We start from the raw sequence: 27,210 nt of genomic DNA, 5'->3' as shown, positions 1-27,210 counted from the left end.
ATTAGAAATGGTTGCATTTGTCATACCACATCAACATTATCTGCAAAGTTAATGTTAGAAGGTAAAATAAAGAACAGGAAAGCTTGTTTCTTTAACATTTATTTATTTTTTTGGGACAGAGAGAGACAGAGCATGAACGGGGAGGGGCATAGAGAGAGGGAGACACAGAATCGGAAACAGGCTCCAGGCTCTGAGCCATCAGCCCAGAGCCCGACGCGGGGCTTGAACTCACGGACCACGAGATCGTGACCTGGCTGAAGTCGGACACTTAACCGACTGCGCCACCCAGGCGCCCCTTGTTTCTTTAAAAATCAAGCTCTCCCTCTCAAGCTGAAGACCTGATAGGCTAAAATTTTAGAAGTACCATACATATTTTGAAGGAATTTAATAGATGGAATCCAGAATTTTAATAAACAATGAATGCTTATTAATAGTTTCATATATTCATTGATTGTTATTTGTGAAGACTATGTTCCCCAAGGCAGAACTGTACATATGTAACAGTTACTTCAGATAAAAGTTATTTCAGTAGCAATTTAACCATTTTTTACACTAAATTTTCTGATAATAACCATGACATTCATAAGTTTCAGGAAAAGATAAAATGGTATTAGTTTGCTAAGTCATAGCACAGTAGTATTATTTCTAATTTCTAATTATTTCTATTTCTAATTTCTACAATGTTGGACAATATTAAAACAATGAGAAATTACCTTGCTGTTAAGTTTCAGGCAAAATTCTGTGTCCCTAAAAACTCTACCTGTCTTCCCTCTAAGACTTTAATGACCTATTAAGTGCCTCATACAAAGATTATTTTTCAAATCTTATCTTATTGAAACTCTTTGCTTCATCTGATGTTGTTTCATAAGCTCTATGAAACTTCTCCCTTGGCTTCTGTGATTTAGTACTCTCCTGGTTTTCCACCTACTCTCCTGACAATTGCTTTGGTGTCTGCTGATAGACCATGGTTCTTGCACTGCACACTCATCCTGCTCAAAATCACCCATGAGTTAAACTCCTCTTAATAACTGGTGATGCTCAACTCAGTATCTTTATGCCATGCCCCTCCTGACTCCCAACTGTTCTTTTGGACCATCTGCTAACCAGTTCCATCTAGACATGTCACAGACACCTACAATGAGCATTTTCCATGGCAAACTCATAACCTTGATCCCTGTATTAGTTCCTCTTCCTGTGTTTTCTACTTTAGTTGGTGGCCCACCATTCACCAGGTTACCCAAACTAGAAATACTGACATCATCCCAAACTTCTTCCTCTCCCTTACTCCCCACATCTAGTGAGTACTGCCAATTTTTAATCCTAATTATAACCTAAAGTCTCTCTCTCTCCTTCATCCCCTTATCACTGCTCCAGTCCAGGCCCTTATAAGCTTTCACCCTGCTGCTATCACAGCCTCCAACCTGCCTCTAGCCCTGTTCACCTGACTTCTGTCTTCCTCCCAGACTCTAGTAGGATCTAAAAAACTGACCAATCCAATCCTCTGCAGCTCATCATTCATGGATTAAATTGCAAGTTCCTTAAAATGATATATGGTATATAATGAGTCTCCTTGAGTGGATCCTGCCCACATCTCCAACTGCATTTCTGGCTACTATTTCCTTGAAATTACTCTCCAGCAACACCAAAAAGCTTATTATTCCACACATACCATGTTGTTTCTCACTACTGTAACTTACTGACCTATGCACCCCCTCATTTAACTAAAATCTAGTTTTCCTTTAAATTTTAGCTTAGACATCACTTCCACAAGCACCTGTTCTTAAGTGCCCCTCACTCTCTATCCCAGACTCGGAGATGCATAAGGAAGTATTTAGAGGTGAAGTGTTATGACGTCTGTCACTTTTTTAGAAAGAAGGATGAAGTAAATGTGGCAAATGTTAATTAACAGCTGGGAATCTAGGTGAAAGATATTCTGCTGTTCATTTTATCCTTCCACTTCTCTGTAGATCTGAAAATTTTCGACATAAAAAGTTGGGGAAAATAATATCACATATATAACTCTGCTAGGAGCACACTCTACTACTGCACAACCATACTATATTAGTTATTACTTATGTATGAATTCCTTTCCCTCCTTAACTAATCAGTGAAGTCAGAGACTGATTTTTATTAACCGCAGCATTCTCAGGACCTAGTAGAGTAGGCTTTCAATAAATATATGTCAAAGAAATGAATGATAGTCCTAAATCATAAATAAGCCTAAACACAAAATTCTCAATCAGCAAGTATTTTAGTGCCTACAACATACCAAGTATTTTGGGGCTCTGGAAGTAGAAGGATGTATCACTTAAGGTCACTGAAAAATCCCATTAACTAACATGGGGACTAGATAATAAAGAAAGACAGAAATGCAGTTAGGAGAAATGATGAAAACTAAAATGAAGAGAGCTAGGATTATACAGAGAAGTGAACTTAGGTAGTTAGGAACTAAGTCCTCAAACATCAGGCATGTCGTTTAGAAGGTACAAAGAGATTCTTTAAGGCTCCATCCTTATTTCATTCCTTACAAAACAGTAGACAGGGAACATAGAGGCTCTCTCCCACTTAAAAACACCTAGAAATGCTGCACAGAACATATTCAAAACAATATCACCACCACTAAGGAAATTTCAAGGTCAAGGTCAGAGTAGTAAACTCTGGCCTGGTGTCATGATGCTCCAGATGTGGCTACAGGCTTGTGGAAAGAGGAAGTGCTATTGTTCCATCACAACATAACTAATGGAGACTTGAAGTTGGGATCTTGACCGTGCTTAGACAAAGGGTCAGTAGAAAAACTCACTGACCAGCCAGATTAGCAATCAGGAGGCTTTATTACTGATGAGAAAAAATATTTACCATGACAAATATAAACCCCTGGCCTATACCACAGAATTGTGTAAAATGTAAATGTATACAACTAATGTAGAGCAGCAAAGAATTAACACCACAATTGGTTTGTGACCAGTGGAACGTTGGGGCACCAAACAGAAACAAATACTTCCATAATATAGGATACAGTAAGCCTTACCGAAGATGGGGTCATAATCAAAAATTAAAAATCACATAAGGAAACAATCTGCCATAAGGGAAAATTACCAGACATGAAAAGGACGCTGACACCTCAAGAACTTGAGGTAATAGCACAGTTGAAGGAAATTGTAAGATAATAAAAATACTTAAAATCATGAAAGAAAAGACAAAATCATCAGCAATGAATAAGATCTTGTTCCTCAGATGCTCAAACTTTAAAATGAAAATAATAGTATCTATCACATAAAATTATAATAAGGATTAGATAAATACACATAAAGTGCATAGAAAATGATCCTCCCCCCACACAGTTGCTATTATCTATTATTATCTGGCATTAAATGTTAGATGCCACATGATTTAATTCATAAGTGGAATTTAAGAAACAAAGCAAATAATCATAGAGGGAAATAGAGAAGGGAAAACCAAGAAATAGACTCTTAACTATACAGAACAAACTGACGGTTACCAGAGCGGAGGTGGGTTGGGGATAGATTAAATAGGTGATGGGGATTAAGGAATGCACTTATTTTGATGGGCACCAGATGTTGTATGTATGTGCTGAATCACTAAACTGTACACCTGAAACTAGTATTACACTGTTAACTAACTTGGAATTTAAATGAAAACTTAAAAAAAATAAAAGCCAAAGGGAAGAAAATACAGATATGCAAAAAAAAAAAAAAAAAAAAAAAAGGATAGGTGAACAGAGCCTAAGAGACGTGTGGGACCCCACTGTGCAGGCCATAATATGCACTGTGAGACTTCTATTACCAATAATCACGCCCCGGATAAACCTCATTGACTACAATACTGCCACTGTGCAAAGCTGCACTGTGAGAGTTCTACAAGGAGGAGAGAAGGAGAGAAAGAGAGAATAGACAGAATATTTGAAGAAATAATGACTGAAAACTTCACAAATTTGATGAAAGAAGTTAATTTACCAAACAAAATTCAATGAATTTTAGTAGGATAAATTAAAGAGATCCACAAAGAAATACTTATAATCAAACTACTGCAAGAAAAAAAGAGAATCTTGAAAACAGCAAAAGAAACTCGTCACATCTTACTTTTCCTCAATAAGAGTAACACCTGATTTCTCATCAGAGACCATGGGGGCTGGATGACATATTTAAAGAGACATAAAAAACTGTGAAACAGGGACTCCATACCCAAATTGTCCTTCAGAAATGAGGGAGATATTAAGAATTCCCAGATAAACAAATGCTAAGGCAGCTTAACCCATTAGACTTGCCCTACAAGAAATGCTAAAGTGAGTCCTTCAGGTTGAAATGAAAGGACAGTAGACAGTAATTCAAAGCCATATGAAGAAATAAAGATCTCCAATAAATGTAACTAAATAGGGAAATATTACAGTCAACAATATTCTATTTTTTGGGTTGTACCTCCACTTTTATTTCCTACATAATTTAAAGACAAATGTATAAAAATAATTACAAATCTCTATCACTGGGCACACATGTATAAAGATGTAATGTATCACAGTAACATAAAAGGAGAGACTGAACTTCACAGGAGAATGAAATTAAAGTAGCATCAATTCAAACTAGATTGTTAAGATACAGAATATTAAGTGTAATCTCTGTGGTAACCACAAAGAAAACCTAAATATATACACCAAAAGAAATGAGAAGGCAGTCACAATGGTTCACTAACCAAAATCAACTAAAACCAAAAAGAATGTAGTAGTGGAAGAAAGGAGGGACAAAAAGGTACAAGATGTACAGAAATAAACAGCAACATGTCAGAAATCCTTCTTTATAAGTAAATATATTAAATGTAAACGGATTAAAGTCTCCATCAAAAGGTAGAGGCTGGAAGACTGGATTAAAAAACCCAGGATCTAACTACATGCTGTCTACAAGAGATTGATTTTATAGCCAATGACATAAATCGGATGAGAGTGAAAGGATGGGAAAAGATATTCCATGCAAATGATAACTCAAAGAGAGCTGGTGGCTGTACTAATAGCAGACAAAATAGATTTTAAGTAAAACACCATTACAAGAGACAAAGGAGGATATTACATACTAATAAAAGGGTCAATTCATCAAGAACATACAACAATTCTAAACATATGTGCACCAAACAACAGAGTTGATCCATGTATATATAAAGCCATACATGTATAAAAATATAAAATATATATATGTTATATATATATACACATATATATATATAAAATATATCAAACACTGACAGAATTGAGGGAGAAATAAATAGTTCTATAATAATAGTTGGACACTTCAGCACAGCACATTCAACAATGGATAAAACATCTAGACAGAACAATATGGAAATAGAGGACTTGAACAATACTGTACACTAACTAGACTTAATAGACATATAAAGACACTCTACCCAGTAAGAGAAGAACACAAATTCTCCTCAAGTATACATAGAACATTCTCCAGGACAGACCAAATGGTCCCAATACATTTTTAAAGATTAAATTCATACAAGGTATCTTCTCCAATTACAAGCACAGAAGGAAAACTGGAAAACTCACATGCCAAGTGGAAATTAAACAACACACTATTAATCAATCGGTCAAGGAAGAAATATTAAGAAGAAATTTCAGTTTTTTTTAATGTTTATTTTTTTGACAGAGAGAGCGAGCGAGCAAGCCGGGGAAGGGCAGAGAGAGAGGGAGAGAGGGAAAGAGAGAAAGAGAAATCCCAAGCAGACTCTGCACTGTCAGCACAGAACCCAATGCAGGGCTCAAACTCATGAACCATGAGACCATAACCTGAGCCAAAACTGAGACTTAGACGACTGAGCCACCCAGGTGTCCCAATAAGAAGAAATTTTTAAAAAGAAGAAAAAAAATTCTTTGAGACAAATGAAAATGACAATACAACACACCAAAACTTATGGAGTTTTGGTGGAAGCAGTGCTCAGAAGATCTGTAGCTGTAAATGCTTACATTAAATAAGAAACAAGTCTCAAACCAATAACCTTAACTACATCTTTAAGAATGAGAAAAAATAAAAACTAAACCCAAAGCTAACAGAAGGAAGAAAAGAATAAAGATTAGAATGGAGATAAATAAAATAGAGGCTATAAAAACAACAAAGACAATCAACAGGAACAACTGGTTCTTTGAAAAGATGAACAAAATTGACAAATAGTGAGCTAGACTGACAAAGAAAAAAAAAAGAAGCAATAAAGAAGCAAAAATGGGGACATTAGTACCAACTTTACAAAAAAAAAAGATTATAAAACAATATCATGAACAACTGTACACCTATAATTTAGATAAACTATATGAATGTACAAATTCTAAAAACATACAAATTATCTAAATGACTCAAAAATTAAAAATCACAATAGCCTTATAATGAGTAATGACACTGAACCAGTAATCAAAAGCCTCCCAACTAAAAAAAGTCCAGGACCAAATGGCTTCATTATTTAAATTAGAATTAACACAAATGTTCACAAACTCTCGCAACAAAGAGGAAAGAACTCTTCCTAACTCATTCTATGAGCCCAACTCTAATGTCAAGGCCAGATATACATCACAAGAAAATTACAGACATCTTTATAAATATAGATGCAAAATCTCAAGAAACTATTAGCAAACAACCTAGTATCATATTTAAAAGACTGTATTGACCAAGTGAGATTTATTCCAGTGACATTTATCCCAGGAATTCAAGGTAGTTCAACAGAAAAAAAAATCAATATACAACATTAACAGAACAAGGAAAGAAACTCTATGATCACTGCAACTGACACTGAAAAAGCACGTGAAAAAATCCAACACCTTTCCATCATACAATACCTAGAAAACTAGAAATATAAAGGAACTTCCTTACCATGATAAATGGATTTTATGGGAAATCCATGGCTAACACCATACTCAATGGTTAAACACAGAAAGCTTTTCATATATATATGAAAATATATACATGTATGTAATACATATATATATACATATATGTATTTTTTAGAAACCAGTTACCCAGTTTGCTTTCTCTTAGACTCTGAGTAGCAGATAATCATTCTTCCACACGGCAAGTGAGGTAATAGAATTTTAAGAGGTTAACATGACCAAGATTTTTGAGAGCAGAAGGAAACTTACACTGAGGCTCCATATTCCAGTTGAATGTTATTTCTACAACTCCTACCAAAAAGTAATGAAAACCTGAGGTTACTGGAAACCTAGCCTCTTTTACAAAAATACCCATACACTAAAACTCTACCACCACCCAATTCAGGTACAAAATGCAAACATCTGATTTACTTGACAGGTGATATTTTCCACTTGGTAAGAGTTACAAGACTTCTGACAAGTTCTGCAAAACTGTTTGAGGTAAGCCTTGTTATTAACCTGTATGTACCACACATAAGCACTTTCCCATCAGATGCTGCAGTTTTTGCAGTGATAACAGCCATATTTTTGCTTTAGGAACAGGAAGTGCAGACTATTCAACACTGTACTAGAAGTTCTAGCCAGCGGAATTAGATAAGAACAAGATATAAGAGGAATCCAAACCAGAAAAAAAAAAAAAGTAAAATTATATCATTCACAGATAACATGATTCTATATATGGAAAATTCCAAAGAACCAACAAGACAGCTACTAAAGCTAATAAATGTATTCAGACGAGTTATGGGGTATGAGATCAACACACATAAAGCCATTGTGCTTACACACACCAGCAGTCAACTATTCCATTTTACAGAAGCATCTTAAAGAATAAAATACCTAGGAATAAATTTCATTAAAAAGGTGAAAGATTTGCAGATTGAAAACTATGAAACACTGCTGAATGAAAATAAAGACCTGAATACATGGACTTTTTCAATAATGTTGTTGTTAATTAATTATAATTAATATTATTGAGATATCAGTATTACCCAAGTTTTCTACACATTCAAAGCAATCCAAATCAAAATTCTAAGATTCTTTTATGCAGAAATGGGAAGCCAATCATAAAATTCGTAGACTTGCAGGGGGCTATGAACAGTCAAAATAGTCTTAAGAAAGACCAAATTTGGAATATTCACGTTTCCTAATTTAAAACTTACTTCACACTGCAATAATCAAAATAGTATGGTACTGGCATAAAGGCAGACATACAGACCAACAGAATAGAAGCAAGAGTCCAGAAATAAATCCTACATGTCTGTGGCTAATAGATTTCAACAAAGGTGCCAAGTCCATTCAATAAGGAATGAATAGGGATGCCTGGGTCATGCAGTCGGTTAAGTGGCCAACTCTTGATCTCTGCTTGGGTCGTGATCTCATGGGTCATGGGATCGAGCTCTGCATCCAGCTTTGTGCTGAGCATGGAGCCTGCTTAAGATTCTCTCTCTCTCTTTCTGCCCCTTTCCCTTGCTTGTGCTCTCTTAATAAAAAAATAATAATAAAAACAAGGGATGAATAGTCTCTTCAGTGAACAGTGCTGGGACAACTGGATTTCCACATGCAAAAGTGTGAAGTTGGATTCCTACCACTGGATTTGGCAATGGATTCTTGGGTATAACAAAGCATAAGCAACAAAAGAAAAAATAAATTGGATTTAATAAAAATTAAAAACTTTGTGCATCAAAGGACATTAACCAGAAAGTGATAAAAAAAAAAGTGAAAGGACAAAATACAGAATTGGAGAAAATATTTGCAAATCATAAAAGTGATAAGGGTTTAATATCCAGAATATGTAAAACAAACAAAAACTACTACAACCCAACAACAAAAAATCAACAACCTACTTTTAAAAAAGGGCAGTAGATACTTCTCCAAAAAAAAAAATTTACATGGGGCGCCTGGGTGGCGCAGTCGGTTAAGCGTCCGACTTCAGCCAGGTCACGATCTCGCGGTCCATGAGTTCGAGCCCCGTGTCGGGCTCTGGGCTGATGGCTCAGAGCCTGGAGCCTGTTTCCCATTCTGTGTCTCCCTCTCTCTCTGCCCCTCCCCCGTTCATGCTCTGTCTCTCTCTGTCCCAAAAATAAATAAACGTTGAAAAAAAAAATTAAAAAAAAAAATTTACAAATGGCCAATAAATACACGAAAAGATCACTAGTCATTAGTGAAATGCAAATCAAAGCCACAATGAGATAACACTTCACATTTACTATAGGATAATGATAATAATAATAATAAGGAAAATAACAAGTATTGGTGAGGCCATGGAAAAACTAAATCCCTTAAACATTAGTGGTGGGAATATAAAATGGTGCAGGGACTATGGAAAACTGTTAGGTGGCTCCCCAAAAGGTTAAATGTAGAATTACCATATAATCTAGCAATTCCACTCCTAGGCATACGCCCAAAAGAAGTGAAAACAGGGACTCAGATAATTGTATGCCCATGTTCACTGCAGAATTCCTTACAAGGGCTAAAAGAAGGAACAATCCAATTGTTCATCAACAGATGACTAGACTAATATAATGTGGTGCATCATACAATGGAATCTTATTCAACCATGAGAATGAAGTACTGATACATGCTACAACATGGATGAACCTTGAAAATATTATGCTAAGTGAAAGAAACCAGACACAAAACTCCACAAACTGTACAATTCTGTTTTTATGATACATCCAGAATAGGCAAACCCAGAGAGAGAAATTAGATTAGTGGTTCCAGGGTATAGGTGAAGGGACAACCGGGAGGTGTGGGGTTTCTTTTTGGGGTGATGAATATATTCTTGAATTAGACAGTGGTGACAGATGCATAAAACCCAAAGAATAATAAACACTTTCAGAAGGTGAAATTTGTGATCTATGCATTCTAGCTCAATAAAACTGCTACTAAAAAAATTTCCATGCTACACATAGGCTATCACTATGCCCATCTTTCCAGGAGATAATAATAATGACACATAATCGACCATTTATTTAAATCTCAACCTTTTTTTTCTTTTTTAAGTGTTTATTTATTTTGAGAGAGAGGGAGTGTGTGTGTGAGAGAGACAGAGAGCAGGGGAGAGAGAGAGAGAAGAGAAGGAGAGAGAGAATCCCAAGTAGGCTCCACACTGTCAGCACAGAGCGCAACTCAGGGCTGGATCTCACAAACCATGAGATCATGACCTGAGCTGAAATCAAAAGTCAGATACTTAACCAATTGAGCCACCCAGACACCCCAAATCTCAACCTTTTGACTATGAAAGAGCCTCACTCCATTGGAGGTTATTTAAAAATACATTGAAAACCACTGCTTTAGCTCAAACTTCCATTTGTACAAATATATCAACAACTGCCAAACTTCTAAAAGGACTGGACGTCAATCTCACTGCACTGAGGTTATACACAGGAAAAGAAATTCCATGAAGCGTTACAGGACATTTTAAATAGAAACACATTAGTGATTTTATTTCAAAATTGCCTATTTACTACATCACCATCAACAACAAAACCTTATACAAATACAGTAGTAAAGGGTGAGTTGTGCATTGATAGTCATACTTTTCTTTTTTTGAGAGAGTGTGGTGTGTGAGCAGGGGAGGGGCAGAGAGAGAGGGGGACAGAGGATCCACAACGGGCTCTGCACGACAGCAGTGAGCCCAATGGGGGAGCTCAAACTCAGGAACCAAGAGATCTTGATCTAAGCAGAAGTCAAATGCTCAAATGACTCAGCCGTTCGGGCACCCCAAGTCATACTTTGTTTTTTTCAGTCATACTTAAAAAAAAAAAAGTTTATTTATTTATTTTTGAGAGAAAGAGGACACACAAGCACAAAAGAGCGTGAGCAGGGGAGGGGCAGAGAGACAAGGGGAGAGAGAGTATCTCAAGCAGGCCCCATGCTGTCAACACAGAGCCAGATGGAGCTGGATCTCATGAACCACAAGATAAAGACCTGAGACTAAGCCAAGAGTTGAACACTTCACCAACTAAGCCATCCAGGCACCCCAAAGTCATACTTTCAAAATAAATATTAAGAAATTAAAGAAGTGTCTTTAATCTCAGGGTCAGTTCCATTACCATTCTCTTTTCTATATTCCGGACTAGATGAAATATATTTGAATATAGAAGGATACATTTCCACATAATACATAGGATAAAATTTTAAAAAAATGTTTACTTATTTTTGAGAGACAGAGCAAGAACAGGAGAGGGGAGGGAGAGAGAGGGAGACACAGAATCCAAAGCAGGCTCCAGGCTCTGAGCTGTCAGCACAGAGCCCGACACAGGGCTCAAACCCATGATCCGTAAGATCATGACCTGAGCCAAAGTCGGAACGCTTAACCAACTGAGCCACACAGGCATCCCAGAAAATCTTTAACTTAAACACTGCAAATTCATGACTAGACTCTAAGCAAACCTGAGCTCTGGTCCCACATCTAGCATCTGTACCCCTGGGCAAGGTACTCCTTCCAACTTCATAATCCTTATTGGCGAAATAGAAATTTCTATGACTACAAGTTTGATCTTAACTCATGTTGAAGGAACGCTAAATGATACCGCAAGACAAATTAGGGAGCAAGGACTTTCTACTGACTATAGGTTTCAGACAATCTTATCTCTTCAAAATGCTCATGGCCAGTATCTTAACAAGTCTTTAAAAGTTTGGAAATCAGTAGAAAAATAATAATGTATTTTCTTTTGGTCTTTCATTCCATTTTTTAAAAATGTCATTCCCTTCTGAAAATTGTTTAACAGGGCAAAACTTCTGATTGTCAGCTTCTTTTTGTCCTGAGAAGAGTCAATTCTAGTATAAGAAATCAGTCACTTCTCTACTGACCAACTGTGGATTCACTTGTAATTTCTCAGTGTACCATTTCCTAAGCAGTAAAATTCTCTCCCTAAATATCACAGCTTCCAAGCAGACATCTGGTGGACTGAAAATTAAACTTAAATTTCACCAAGTTTCTCCTACTGGTATACTATCTTTCATATATTATCACAGATTTCTAAAAATGTGGCAAATCATCCAGGTAAAGATCCTTGCAGGTTTTGAAGAAATCGTATTCCATCACTGGGATAACTTTAATAATATTCTGGTGAAACTTTTTGGTAATCTTGCTGCTTTACTGAGGTTGATCCCTCAAGTAAAATTATGATAAAAGTATTACTAGGACAGTATGGAACATATAAAAATGAGCTTTATTTAACATATAAAACATATGTTAAGCATATGTTTCTTGAATACATAAAAAATGAGCTTTATTTTTAAAAACCAGTAAATATATTTAACTGTTAAAATTATTTTTAAAAAGTTGTCATCTCTCTTTTAAAAAGAAATACCAAAACAGCAATACCAACATCAAAGCATTTTTTTCTTATTATGTGTTCACTTTGAGGTCAATATTTTAATTGGAGTTACTTTAAATCCAATCAGAGGGACTCAAGCTAACTCAGTTTGAAGGCTGGGGGGAAAATTAAACCTTATCATTCTTAATAGGAATTGGTGGTGGGTGGGAGGAGAGAGCATAATCTATTTCTACTAAAACACTAATATACTAGCAAAGCTGTTAAGATGAAACTAGCACTATTTTTTTTTAAAACAGAGTCAATAAATATCAGAATACACTATTAATTGTTAGCAAAACCAGACACATTTGTGAAGTTACATCTTTCATATACTATGCCAACCTTCAAAGGGCCCAACTATTCTGAACTGCCCACTGCCAAAGTAACTTATTTTTCTATAAAATAAATACTTAAAAATAGTACTTAAAAATAGTACTATTAAAAATAGTACTTAAAATAGTACTAATTCAAATGAATCAGTATTGGTTTAAGACTCCCCCCACCCACCAAAACAGATTCCCCTATGATTCATGGCAAGACTATGAATTCTTAAAAGTACTAAGTTAAATAATGGTCAAGCTGTTTTAATTTTCTCTCATTGACTTAAATCATTCTCTTACAATGTATGATTGGACTCAGTCTTGTAAAAAATATAATTTATTGGCCATTTACTTAGAATTACAATAACCGAATTACAAAAATAAGAGTACTGTGTTACTCAACATCCATCCCCCCCCCCTCCTTTTTTTTCCCCCAACTACCCAGTTTTACATATAGACAGGTAGGGATCAGAATGATTAAGTGATTTGTCTACAGTCATATAAGTCACCAGCAATGGAGAAGAAATAAATGATTGGTTCTTTGGTCTTTTGTCCTTCTGCTTTTCCACCACTGCTCTGAGCAACTGAACTGAAAAATATAGCAGCAGGGGGACACTTGGGTGGGTAGTCAGTTAAGCATCTGACTCTTGATTTCAGCTCAGGTCATGATCTCACGGTTCGTGGGATTGAGCCCTGTGGCGCGCTCTGCACTGATAGCATGGAGTCTGCTTGGGATTTTCTCTCTCTCAAAAATAAGTACATAAATATTAAAAAAATAAAGTTAGAACCAAGCTTGCTTGGTTCATTTCAAATCTATAGCAGCATTAAGAATATTTACAAGTGTGGCGCCTGGGTGGCGCAGTCGGTTAAGCGTCCGACTTCAGCCAGGTCACGATCTCGCGGTCCCTGAGTTCGAGCCCCGCGTCAGGCTCTGGGCTGATGGCTCGGAGCCTGGAGCCTGTTTCCGATTCTGTGTCTCCCTCTCTCTCTGCCCCTCCCCCGTTCATGCTCTGTCTCTCTCTGTCCCAAAAATAAAAAAATAAAAAACGTTGAAAAAAAAAAAATTAAAAAAAAAAAAAAAGAATATTTACAAGTTATTGGCACCTGTCAACTTCATAGTTTCTTTATGAAATGACTACAAGAATAAGAAAACAAGAACTGAAGAACACTAAAATTCTATTTTGACATGAATACTATTTTCCTTAAACATAAGGGAATGTGCATTTTTCTCTTCTAATTTGAACTGATGATTTGTTCTACTCCAAGCACTTTTTTTGGAGTAGAACACCCAAAGCTAATGTTCAGCCATCCTTGCTCAGCACTAGAGCCACTCATGAAAAGATTATGCTCCCTCCTTCATCCATCTCAATGGCCACTTGGGCAACCAGTGGCTACTGGCCCTACAGCTGACCAACTGCATACAGCAATATTAACTAGCATAAATAGCTAACCAAAACGAAAGCCAAACACAAAGAGTGATACTTTGAGAAAGATGCAGAGTATGAAATCCCCACCCACTGCTATTAAGTAATAATCTAAAACAAGTACTTCATAATAACCACTCAAAAATTGCCTGCAACTTTCTGTGTGCTAGTTAACATACTATAGTGTCTACTTATTTTCCCTTTACTTACCCTTGATTCCCTCTCAAGACACTACCATCTTTACATCATTATCTAGAGAAAGTTAAATTGTTTCTGCCCAAAGTCAGTCTCTGGTACTGTTGAGTCAGCTGAAAAGATTTCTGTTCACCATTCACTCAAAGAACCACCTACCACACAGCAAATGTTATTCTCTGGGCTGTTAACCTCATACAGTTTTACTTGTGTCCATGCAGATCATCACAAAAGATGTTTTTTTAATATTTACCACACATGGAGATTTATCGTATTTTTTCAACTACTATGCCCAGCACATCAAGAAAATAAAATGCACTGAATAAACAGGGTTCACTGCAATTTGCATTTACTCTTTAACTAGATATCCTCAAGAAAAGATCTAAATACTACACTCAAAATGAATGGACCTATAGAAGAGTGAAGTCTTAATAGCAGGCTTAAATGTACCTTGTGTGAATAAGGAATGGAGAGACGACATCACTCATACTCAGACAAAAAATGACCCAAACACATTTTTCTTAATCAAGCTTCCTTCACAACACTTAAAAATAGTAACTACTTCTTCAATCAATAAATTTAGCGCTGTTAACACCCAAAAAAAGTATATTATCAAGTATAAAACAGACACCATTAAAATAAGTAATGGCCCAGTATCACTTGGAAAGTTTTCCACCTCTGTCAGAAACATCAGTAGTTCTCAACCAGGGGTGGTTTTGCTTCCCACAACGCGTTTTTTGGTTTTCACAACTGGGAAGGGGTGCTGCTGGCATCTGGTATGCACAGACCAGGGATGCTGATGTACATCCTACACTGCGTAAGGCAGCTTCCACAATGAAGAATTACCTAGCCCCAAATGTCAATCGCACCAAAGCTGAGAAACCCTGAGAAATGCAATCCACAGGAAATACAGTATCTTTTTTGTTGTTATTGTTTTTTAAGGTTGGTGGAGTGAAAGATCCATTTTGAGTAGTACCAAAAAGACCACAAAAAAATACAAAGGCCATTGTGGACGATCACTCCAAAAGAATATGATTTAGAGAAAGTAGTCTATATAAAGCAGCATCATTAAAAAAAACACACACAAAAACGATCACACTATTCTAAACTGGGATTTACTATCATTTCATAAAGTGAATCTTTAAAAGAAAATTTCCCTTCCATCGGTCCCTTAGAAATAAGCCCAGTGAGGATACAAGTTTGAAACCAGAACCCTGATAATGATTGTATTCTCCAATAGTCACTTGATTAATCCAATCACAAATGCTAAAGCAATACATACATACATATACATACACAAATACACACAAACATGCATAAAGGGCAAACCCTCCAGAAACTGAAAGAATAAACATTTTTAAGTCATGCCTTTTGCTCAGCCTATAAGAATTTTGCTTTTAAAGCTCATCAAAAGCAGTTTCTGAGAACCAGAGGTGAAAAAAAGAAAAAAGGAATGTAAAAGTCAGGAAAGTATTTGTCAGATTAGTGTCAGAGACCTTTGTGAGGATGACACCTTTATTCTCTGCAATACATATCCCTGGAGCGATTCACTTGGCTACAGAATTACAGCCACTGAAGGTAAGTTAGTACATTTTTACCTTTTTTGCAACTGTTGGCTGTGAGTCTGCTATGTGCAGACTATCATGTTAAGGCAACTGCCAATATGTATTGTTCAGTGATCACAACTGTGTCTTCTTCTTACTCTCTTATTTACCAAATTTAAATGATGATTTTAAAAAATGCTTTACTAAAGAGTCTGGACAATCAGAAGTATTAAAATAGTCTTGACTGAAAGTGACAACTTAAGCTGGGGTACAATTTTTAAGTTTTCTCTTAAAACATCTCCATAACCACAGCTGTTCTTAAAATTCAAGTATGATCCTCAACAAAATGTCCAACATTATTGATTATTTTTCATATAAATAGAAAATGCCAATTTAGTATATGTGCTGCCAAAGTGAGCACAGAAAATGCCAATTTAAAAGCTGAAAGTAATCAATCCTAAGTGAGCAAATCTGCCTATGAGAGAGAAAAATCACCTCTCAAAATTGTAGCTAGGAATATTAGGCTTTTCAAAAAAGTAACCTCAAATACATTTATTTATTAATTGAAATACTCCTTCAACCTAACACCTTGCTTAAAAGATTTGGTTGTTTTTTGTGTTTTGTTTGTTTTTTTGTTGTTGTTCTTTGGTTTTTTGGTGTTCTTTTAAATTGCTTTGGACTCCATCAATAGGCCCAGCTGTTAAATTCAGGAGCAATGACAACAAATCCCTTGGCAAACAACAGCTGAGAGTGAGACCCTTTCTTTAGAATAATCAGAGATAGCTGACAAAAGAGGGCATACCAAATGCCCTTGCAAAATTCCATTAAGAGGATGGACAGAAATAAAATAAACAAACTTATATACATCTTAAAGCAAATCATAATTATACCCCTTAATGGATCCTGCTTGGTTATAAAATTTTAAATCCAACAACTTTGAACAACAGTGAGATAGTGTTACAGGTTTCTGAAGATGAGAAATGATCCTCACTAATCAAGTGCAAAGTGGGAAAAACTGGTTCCATTACCCAGAGATTATCAGGTACCTGATAAACCTTTTAAGTAGACAGACTTAAAGAACTAAGTGTCATCGTATATAAGCCTGTAGAACTCTATGTGCTTTTACTTCTCTGATTGAAGCAATTTTAAGATGGTCAAATTTTAAGTTAAACATACACTTCTGAACTATCACCGCTTCTCTTTAAAGACGTCGGATCCCAGAAAGCATCATGTAAACCTTACCTACAGTGTTGGTAGATTGGTCTCTCTCAATACCTCAGTTCTGTCTTATTTTTCTGAAATCAAATGACCTTTACTTTTGCTACTACTCTTGAATTAGAGCTTGAAGTGAATTGCACACATGTAAGAGAAGCTCTACCCTTTACAGCACCTACAAATCTCAATAAAAAGTAACAATGTAGCAAAAAGCTTCATCTTGGGTTCCTGATCATTAATAAAATCCGAAATGTAGGCTAACACTCTCCCAGTGCTTATCTTTCTCTTTTCAACCACCCACCTTTTTTTTTTTTAATGTGAATCATTAAATGTTCTCAATATGTCTGAACTCATTTCAACATCAACTTTGGGTTATAATTTATGTATTACTCTTCAAAACAGAAATCACACTCATAGAACAGTTTTTCATTAATCTAACAAGAACAACACCAAAAAACCTCTCAAGTGTCATCTCCATTTAAATTGAAGTGATAAACATTTTATCCATGGAAAACAAACTACATCCTTTTAAAAGAAATCACTATTGCCATGTAAAGGTATAGAAACAGACCATCTTCCCCCTCCTCCACCCCAACTTTGTAGATGCCAAAACTAACCTCAAAATTTTGAAAAAAAAATCATAAAGTTACAACACTATGGTCTTCCAGCTACAAATACTCACTTTAAAAATTATTTTTCACCCATGTGAACAGTCCTGAAATACCTAAGAAATATAAACCAGCTTTATGTTCTCTTTCCCTCTATCCAAAGACTTCAATTTCCACCTTTTATGGAAAGGAAATAAACAACTAGCTTCCTGTTCAATCACTAGCTTACAGCCAGTCTTTTACACATCACAGAACACAACCCGCCTCCTCCTTTACTTCTCTCAAATGTCTCTTCTCTTATCTTCATTTAAACTTGTTGAAATACGAGACCATTTTACAACACTAATGCTTTCCTATGAAATTTATCTTACTTTAATGTTAAGAATGCAAGAAACATCAAAATGCCCACAGATTATTTCTTACTACTAAAATATTTAAATTAAGTTATTTAGAGTGAAGATTTAGCACCCGTGAAAGTGAAAATTCGATTTGCCAAAAGCTAAAAACACTGAAATTTATAGGAAACCGCTTAATCCTCTGTTCTTGCTTTGCATACAACCAGAAAAAGGGCCTCCCACACATTCCCCTTTCTATTCTAATTTCATGAAAATGTAAAACAGCTAAAATGCCTATCCATAAAAAGGATTATCTTTTTAAAAAACCTAAATATTACTTTAACCCTATACTTTCCTTTAAAAATGGGATGCCTTAGAAAAACTAAGTTAGACAAATTCTTTTGTGCTTGGATGAACAACAGGAAAGCAAGCCTCCAGGCCTTTGGGGAGGAACCTTGTCCCTGCAGCCAGCTCTGATGTGCTTGGGAGATAAGGCTCCATAGTGACACTTAAGGAAAGGCCTGTTCACATTTGAATTTCTGCATTCCTCAAGAACAATTCATGGCAATAACTAACTTTGCAGAAGAGCTACATGAAAGCTTTGGCCAATGAATGAGGGTCATCTGCTCTTTATCACAAGGGTAAACCTCATCCTGGCCAGTTTCTAACCTTTTAACCCTGTGAATTCCTAATTTACACATGAATAATGGAATTCTTGCCTAGAGTGCAACTTTCAGCTTCTAGTTCCTAAGTTTAGAAACCAAGACTTGATTGCCCGTGTGTTAAAAATCTAAACTTGTGCAGATTAAAGTTTTAGAGTTTCAGACGCTGTATTATTACACTTCTGAGCCAAAAGATATGCTTTGCTGACAAATCTTTGATTAGAAAATAAAAAGAACACACTTGCACCCTGCTGCTATCAATAACTAGGAGAACTAGCTTAAAAAAAAAAAAAAGCAAAACAGAATGTCCATTTAATGCCTATCCTCTTCCTGTTTAATATGTATAACGTCTTTACTCTGAACATAGGATAAAGTCATTTGAGCCCACATCATTGGACATTGCTTCTTAAATATCAAAACTAACTTTGTGAATTCAGAATCTCTAAGAAGTCTCAAATTTCTAAACGGAAATCTAAAACCACTATGCATGCATTAATTTTAAATCTGTAATACTGAATGCAATGTCCTAGCAAAATACCTCCGCAGAGTTAAATAAAATGTGTGCCTATGAAGTGTGGTCCCTGTAACTGACTACAGTTGACATTTAACAGCAAAGCAAAGTTCTACATAGTTTCACTAGAAAGGTTTTTTTCCCCTATTCATTATATGAAAACAACCTCACTACAACAGCTTTCAAAATGATTCACATCTAATATTTATTATCCATTATTTTTTACAAAGTTACAAAAATCAAAAGATGCTCAAGAAGCCAGCACTAAATTTGTTTCACTGTTAATAACACTCACTATGCTATTCAGACTTCAAAGCTGTGTGTGTGTTCAAGGTATTTCTCGGTGCCCTAGAATTTTTTTTTTTTTGTCAGGCTTCTAAGGAGGTCCTGGAAATAGTGTGTGGTCATGATAAATGCTTCATCCTTTCAAGGCCCATCTGCCTCCCTCCACCTTTCTATCCTGTTCCTCTCCTCTCCAGGAAAGAAATACAAGCTACAGCTCCTGGGGATGAAACATTTTCCACAACACTGAAAAGGTGAAAAATTTACAACTCCATAGAACAACTTTATGTTACACAAAAATTAAATCAACCAAACATAAGCATAAAAAGCACATTGTCCTGAAAACAGCACAGTACAGAAAAAAACATCACTCGACAACAAAATGATTACTGGCCACTGATTATGGAAAACAAAAGAGAAAGTTTATCAGAAATTCTGAGCTTTTTGCTACTCTGGGGAGGGGCTAAAATTAGAAACTCTTCTACTTTTCTGACATATTTCAATATAAACATACTTGCTTGCAACTTATTTTCTACAGTTAATCATTATTGCACAAGTAAAATAAATACTAATACAACGGTAGCATATACATTACCATACACTATTATGGCATAGTGAGTCACCTAGAAAACCCCTGCCAATACCTCCCTAAATTTCAACTGTGTAGGCCCTGAAGAAACTAGTTCCTTAAGATTAAGTTTTTATCTTAAGAGCTCCCTCTTCCTATTGTTCATCCTGTAAATGATCAATTTGTTGGTGTAGCACAAAATCTATCTTTTGTGGATCAACAAAAGAATGTAGCTAGGATGCCTGTAAAAACTGTTTTTAAGATACAGTTGTTATTTTAAGATTTACACTGCCTATTGTCATTTTGAGTGCTGCATGTCAGATCCCCTGAGAAGGTGGAAAGCCTCAGTGGGAACAAGGAGATCCCCGTCTATCCTACACCCATCTTTACACCCAACATATCAGGTCAGACACCAACCACTGGATCATTTGGACAAATGGCTGATCTGATGGGGCTGTTCATACAAAGGAAATCATTAGACAGCAAACTTTATGACAACTGGAATAAAGAGGGCAAGATCTGGTTTAAATCCATTAAGCATAATATGGAAATGGCCTTAACCTCTTTCTTTCCCAGCAGAAAAAGACTAGGAATACTTCAAAGGCTTGAGAATTACTGGCCAATGCCCTCTCTACAATTAAAAAGCAACATGAGTGATCTTAAAGCACTCGGAGAAATGGAAGGTTGGGCTTTAAGAAAGATTTAGCACTCAAGGGCCATCTACGAAGCAGGAAGATTTGCTTGTGATTTTTAAATTTTAATTATTAATTTACAAAAGATGAGATTTTAGAACTTTTGCTGTTTTAGCCAAACTTTTACAACCAACTCTTCCCATAATGTCAAACACTTAAATTTATATAAAGCCACTTCTACAGACTTAGGTGTTCTAAACCTAACCTGACTTTTGTTCTTAATCACTCATCCAAATTTATTTATTTTTTCTCAAATTTTTCTGCATGCTTTAGTTAGCATCAACTACTGCTCCAGGTAATTGTTAATGTTTGTGTGATTTTCAGGGTTAGCACATAGTGTATCAAAAATATCATCAAAATGTAGCCATGAAAAGTGTCAAACAACGAAGAATTTAAATACTTACTTGACAACGTAAGATGTGCTTTTTGACTAAGAATGGCTCCATATTTGTTCACTGCCAAGCACTGATAAAATCCTTCATCAGACTGCTCTCCTCGCTTGCCTTCCACTTCACTGATGTATAATGAGCCGTTAGACAGGACCTGGATCCGTTTATTTTCAGACACTTTTGCTCCATTTTTCAACCATGTGACCTTAATGGGAACTTCTCCATGAGCCTGGCAATCTAAAACGACTGGGTCCTTTCTTGTGACAGTTACATCCTGTGGTTCTTTTATAAAAAACAGTTCACTAAAGCACCACACTCCTATAAGGAAAAAGGGGGGGGCATATCCAGAATTATAGGTATAAAAGCATTTCTTAACACACAATGGTAACACACATATGCAGGGTGTAACATGACAAAGTTTAACAAACCACATTAGTTACCTTATAAATACCTTAATAAACCAATCTAAGCTTCAGCAAACCTTTTCAACAAATCAGAAAATCACCTTTTACATCCACTCTAAAAGCATAGGGAAGATTTCATGATCTTCTCTGCCTTGTAAGAATCGTGTTCTCAAGTTCCTTGCTAGAGTATCAAAATCATCAGGAAAGCACAAGCTGTTTGCTACTTTTACAAGCTTGTCAAAAAGATCTTGAACAGAGTAAGTCGTAAAAGTCTAATTTTACAAGAAATCATTAGCAAAACTCCAACTCTGTGAACAAGCAAGTTTATTTCCTTGTCCCTTGAAGTGTTTTGGACCCCTTGGCACCTACTCCTTTGGGAAGTACGTTTATCTTTTGTGACAAATTACAAGTTTGCATCTTTATATCTGTCCTTTTACAGCAAAGACTCTATCTCCTCTCCTTGAAAGAGAACCATTTACTTACTATCTGCAGAGTAAGGTAGGTATTTAATGGACAGTCAACTTTGAAATATTGGTAACTCTTGGTGATTGTACTCAGGGGTGATCGGATTAGAAAACTTTTATTTCTTTTTATTCTTTCTTTTTCTTTCTTTTTTTTTTAGAACCACCAACTGCTGGAAAAAAGTGCGTGACTAATTGGTCCTAACAGTCTAACAGGGATAGGAGATTGCTTAATCAACCAATACACATTTTTATGAGAAGAGGAAAGGCTTCATCCTAAGCATACACACTGTCCCTGCCAGGAGAAGGCATGCAATGACCACCTAATACCCTGTCACCTCTTGCATTCGGTGCAAAGGCCAGCTAAAGTCTGGCATATTGCTTGGGGAGTGTTAGGAGTTTTGGGACATTCAATCTTCCTTCTGATGTTCTGAATCCATGATTACAAATTCCCGGGATTGATCTGTTTCTCATCAAGGCAGGTCCTCGGGAAACTTACACACTAGTCACGCTCCCACGCTACGGCTGCGGACCTCTAACGTATGCCTGGGATTACTCGAGCGACCCTAACAGCCCGGCGCTTCGAGGACCGCTCCGGAAGGCGCCCATTGTGTTTCCGAGTCACATCTGACTTTGATCCTTTTTTCGTGTTAACAAAAACTAATTCGTCCAGAGAAGAGGAAAGTCGGGGGGTTTGTAACCTGTACCCGTTCTCCTGAACATCTCTCCTCCCCGTCTCCTGCAACCACCACATCCACTTTACATTTTTATCTCTTTGAGGGTAAACCAACACAGACACAAACGAGAAAAATTAGTTCATCCAAGTTTGCACAAGGCTAACCTGGAGTTTGGAGGAATCTTCACGTTCGTACACACTTCAGGCCCTGCCCCAAAACACCTGGCTACGAGGGGTGGGGTGTGTGTGTGGGGTGGGGGGGGGAACTCTTTAAATACCTTCCTCCCCTCCAGAGCAGAAATCAGCCACGCACCTTCCAACCCTCTTGTCTTTCCAATTCCACCCCCTCCTGTCTCCTCCTCTCTTGATCTGGATCCTGGAAAATGGGGGCACTCGGGGCGCTGACCTGGACGCTGAGTTCACCCATTTTTTCCCCTAGCCCTAAAACGTGGAGGAAACCCCACTGCAAAAAGGGGAAGCCGCGAGAAACCGCGGCGCCCCCTGCGTGGCAAGGCTGCCACTAAGGAAACAATATAAATAAAGCCACGTGCGCCGCGGCGGCCCGGGCGGGCGGCGCGGAACTGCGGCTGGTAGCGGACGCTGGGACGCGGCCGGAGCCCGGACAATGGCGCGAGGAGAAAGGGGGATGAGTGGACAGCGGGCGCCACGGCCCTGCAGCCTGCGGCTCAGGGAGCGCTGCGAGGAGGGGCGTGTGCCAGGAGAGTCGCCCACAGCTCTGCCCGCGCGCCCCCGCAGCGCCCGCGAGCCGCTCGCGCCTCCAACAGGGGCTCCCGACTGGCTGCAGGGAGCGGGCAGGATCCGGTGGTCAGCGCACCGCGGAGGACCCCGCCGCTCCCCCAACACCCCCCACCCCCCGCCCCGGTTTCCTCTTTCTCCAGCCCACTCGCGCCTGCTCCAACCCCACAGGCGCAGAGACACGCAAAAGAAAGCGCTCCCACCTGGACCGGAGCCGAGGAGCAGCAGGAGCAGGAGCGCGCGGAGCAGCATCCCTGGCGGTCGCAGCCCGGCGAGGGGTCGCAGAGAAGGCGCCATTCAGCTGGGCTGCGCGGGCATGCTCCCCGGCCGCCCTGCAGCCGCTGTCCTCCTGCCGGCCCCCGCCTCCGGGCTCTCCCCGCGCCGCGGCTGGACGCGCGCAGCCTGGCTTCCCGCTCGGGGTCCGGCGTGGCGTGGCACTGCGCGGCCGGCGGCGGGTGTCTGTGGTCTCTGCGAGGCCGGCGCACGGACACCCGCTCGCGGGAGGCGGGGGGGGGGACCCGAGAGTCCGGCCTGGGGGCGGAGTGAGGCGGCGGCTGGAGGGGGCGGGGGCGGCGGAGTGGACAGCGCCGCCGCTGCCGGCCTGGGACTACTTTCTACATCTGGCCCCTGGTCTGGGGACCGCGAGGTCGGTGCGGCCGGCGGATGGAGACGGCAGGAGGGGGTCAGTGGCGGCCCTGTCGCTGCCCCGCGGGGAGGGGGCGGCTCCGCCGGACAATGCACCTGGGGGTCAAGCCCTGGCTGAGGGTCTCCGGCCGCGGCCCCGCCCCCCTGCCTGCCCGCCACCGTCGAAGACAGAGCCACAAAGGCCAAGCCTCGAGGTCCGGCCATCCCCCGGGGCCCCTCTCCCGCCCGCTTGTTTAGGATTCGGGGAAAGAGGAGGCGGGTGGGGGAGGGATGGTGTTGAGAGACGTGGAAAGGCCGGAGACTTTTCCCCTGATGGCCCCCTGCCCATCCCCCTCCTTCCCTCACACGCCGAGGCCCTGTGGAGGGAAAACTGACTATTCCCACTTCGGAGATTTGTTAGCTCGACTGGAGGCATCTCCGGGTGCTAAGCCCCATTTGGGGTTTTACCCTCCCTGCCCCCATCAGATGCAGCACTGGCTTAAAACATCTCCGAAGAGTATCCTGAAATGAATAATTAACCTTTTAGGGAGACGTTTTACTATCTCAAGTTAGTCAAGTCCTTTAATTCGTGAGAACGGTGAATACAAAAGGCCTGTCCTAAAAGTTGAGGCGAGATCAAGAGATTTCTAGATTCTCTGGGCTTGCCTTGGGGGACTAGGCTTTCCATAGACTACCTGGTTGGAAGTTAAACTGACCAGGAAAGACACAAATATTATTAATCTGTTCACATCTCTTAGAATTAAGGATAACAAGAGGAGTTAAAAGGTACATTTAAAAATGTAATCAGGTTGCTAAACATATGTGGATCATAGAGAGCATTTCCATGTGGATTAGCACTTGCTAATCCAAAATTAAATCTGTGGCACATGATGAGGGCACAGGCTAAAAGCTAACCTTAATGAAATCTGCAGGCAGAAATCTAGCTTTTGTCACTAAGACACCAACACACTGCCTATAGCATGTTCCCCAAATCCTCCTTATGAAAAAAAGGGGGCGGGGGAGGATCAACAGTTTTAGAACATCTGCTGGGAGGGCAGCACTACCTTCCCCGGAAGCTTTCTATAATAAGGATCAGCCTGTTTAACAATTTTTAACCCGTGTAAAACAGTAATACCCTTGACTATACTGCCTCCAAAACCTAACTAATAATTTAGATGAATTTAGAACTATTTCTAAGCATCAGAGTAAAGGCTCATGGAAAGGGAAAAGTGTTTAGAGGTAATAAAACGAAATACTTGCAAGGATGTTTTAAATATCTGAAATTTACACAAATTTACATGATAACTGTGTGTGGCTAAATTGTCTAATTGTATGACATTCTTCCTCTTGACTCCCCCTTCTCCCAGTTTCCTTTCAATTGACCCCAAGTGCTCATATTTCCTGCATAAGAATTGCTAATAAGATGCTTTTATACTCTCTTTCTTGACTAAATCAGAAGTATAAAGGCTGGGGGTGGGGAGAGATAAGCTAAAAAGCAGGGGGAGAACTTTTTTTAAAAAAACTGCCACTTTGCCTTCCTTTTAACATTTTAATTGATCATAGAGGCCTTTGATTCTTATAGGATGGCTTTGCACCTTGAGTTGCATTGGAGAAGAACATAGCATTGCATCCAATATGAAATAAAATATGTGATATGTGTAACACACACACACACAATGTAATGAGATTGAACAACCCTATGGAACTTTTCTGATATATTTACTGTCCCGTGTTAGGTGGTAATAAACTTACTCTGATGATGTAATTATAGTATATTATGTAAAATTTGCAGAATACCCAAGGTCACTCATTAGTTAGTTGTAGCTGGGAGTCAGAATTCATGTGCTTTGATTTGTTTGTTGCCCTTTCTACTATATAATCCTTTCTGCCTTTAAACTTTTTTTTTTCTTTTCTTCCTACTTTTTTTTTTTGTTTGTTTTTTAACACCTATTTCTGTTGGCTTCAGAATTTATAGCATGATTCTTTAAATAACACAGTACATGTCTTCTCAGGTACATTTTCCTTCCTGTATAACACTTGTCTTATATCACGTACCAGGCTGCATATACTACTTAAGGGCTTCTTACAGAGTTCTCGAGTGCTCCACAGATTCCAGCACAGTACCTTGCATTGATGAAAAACATGCTTTTTGCTGTCTCGCAGACTAGAGTTCAAATTTCAGCATTACATAGACAAGTCATTTATTGTTTCAGATTTCATCTATTTAAGGGAAATAAGTATAATACCAATGGGCTGCTGTGATATAATCCATGGAAAGTAACTGTGCATAGCTCCAAAAATGATTGTAATTATTATTTAGTAAGTAAATATTCCCACTAGTGATTAATCTTTGTCCTTTCAAAGTGGGCTTAATTTTTGAATATTCAAGTTTTTAAGAGTCAAATCTGATTAATTTGGTGATTATACTGATGGCGACTCCAGTGACTTCCTTCAAAAGTTCCTAAATTTGTCCCAAAAGAGATAGGAAGTGCCTTGGTATTTAATCTCCCAAAGTTTCCTGCTTGAAGGATAAATCTCTTTGAGATAAACAACTACCTTTTGCTCTCACATTGTGAAACAAGAACAATTATTTTCAGGCTGAAAAGAGTAGATCCAAATATTTGAGAACTGAAACATGAGGGTAAGTCAAAAAAAAAAAAAGGATTGGTGTTTCAGTAAGTAAATTCAAGTCAGCTGGCCCAACTTTGGTGGTGGGGGAGAGGGGGGGGATCACATAACTTTGCCCATCAAATTATGGAGTTATACCAAATGATCTTTAAACCCTCTGATGTCTGCATATTTTCTGATTCCATGAAATCCTAGGACCATTTATGTATGTTTATGAAGCATAGAGAATGAGAAAAGACAGCAAAAGTCTATAGTTGTTCAACTTTTAACAAATATTTATTGAGCTCCTACTATGTTGATTAGAAGACCAGGCCTGGGATAATGATCACATGCTATGATTGTCTCATGATTTTAGAAATCACTCAGTGCTGATGAGCTTAATTTTTGCCATTAGAAACATTCTGAAATGGACTATTTTATTATTTTTAATGTTTATTTTTGAGAGAGAAAAAGAGAGTGTGAGTGGGGGAGGAGCTGAGAGAGGGAGACACAGAATCCGAAGCAGGCTCCAGTCTCCAAGCTGTCATCAGTCGGCACAGAACCCGACACAGGGCCGGAACCCACGAACCGCGAGATCATGACCTTAGCCAAAGTTGGACGCTTAAGTGACTGAGCCACCCAGGTACCCCATGAAATGGACTGTGTTAAGAGAGAGTGGTAACTATTT

The 27,210-nt window shown here is 38.4% G+C and overlaps 1 protein-coding gene across 1 annotated transcript in view; it reads right to left on the bottom strand.

The window, feature by feature from the left end:
* PRTG (protogenin) overlaps positions 1 to 23,588 on the bottom strand; it is a 125,037-nt gene extending 101,449 nt beyond the window's left edge. Inside the window, exons 1-2 of the mRNA XM_047074446.1 lie at positions 23,495 to 23,588; positions 21,010 to 21,312 (exon numbers count right to left, since the gene is read on the bottom strand). Of these exons, the coding sequence (XP_046930402.1) occupies positions 21,010 to 21,312; positions 23,495 to 23,588 (397 nt within the window). The remainder of the gene's footprint in view (positions 1 to 21,009; positions 21,313 to 23,494) is intronic.
* Between the last annotated feature and the right edge of the window lie 3,622 nt (positions 23,589 to 27,210).

Source organism: Lynx rufus, unplaced genomic scaffold, assembly GCF_022079265.1.
Source record: "Lynx rufus isolate CCGP_SWC_20201006 ecotype Redwood Valley unplaced genomic scaffold, mLynRuf1.p SCAF_13, whole genome shotgun sequence".
Classification (NCBI taxonomy): domain Eukaryota; kingdom Metazoa; phylum Chordata; class Mammalia; order Carnivora; family Felidae; genus Lynx; species Lynx rufus.
Note: the sequence above shows the minus strand (reverse complement) of the source record. Positions and strands in the feature narration are given on the sequence as shown.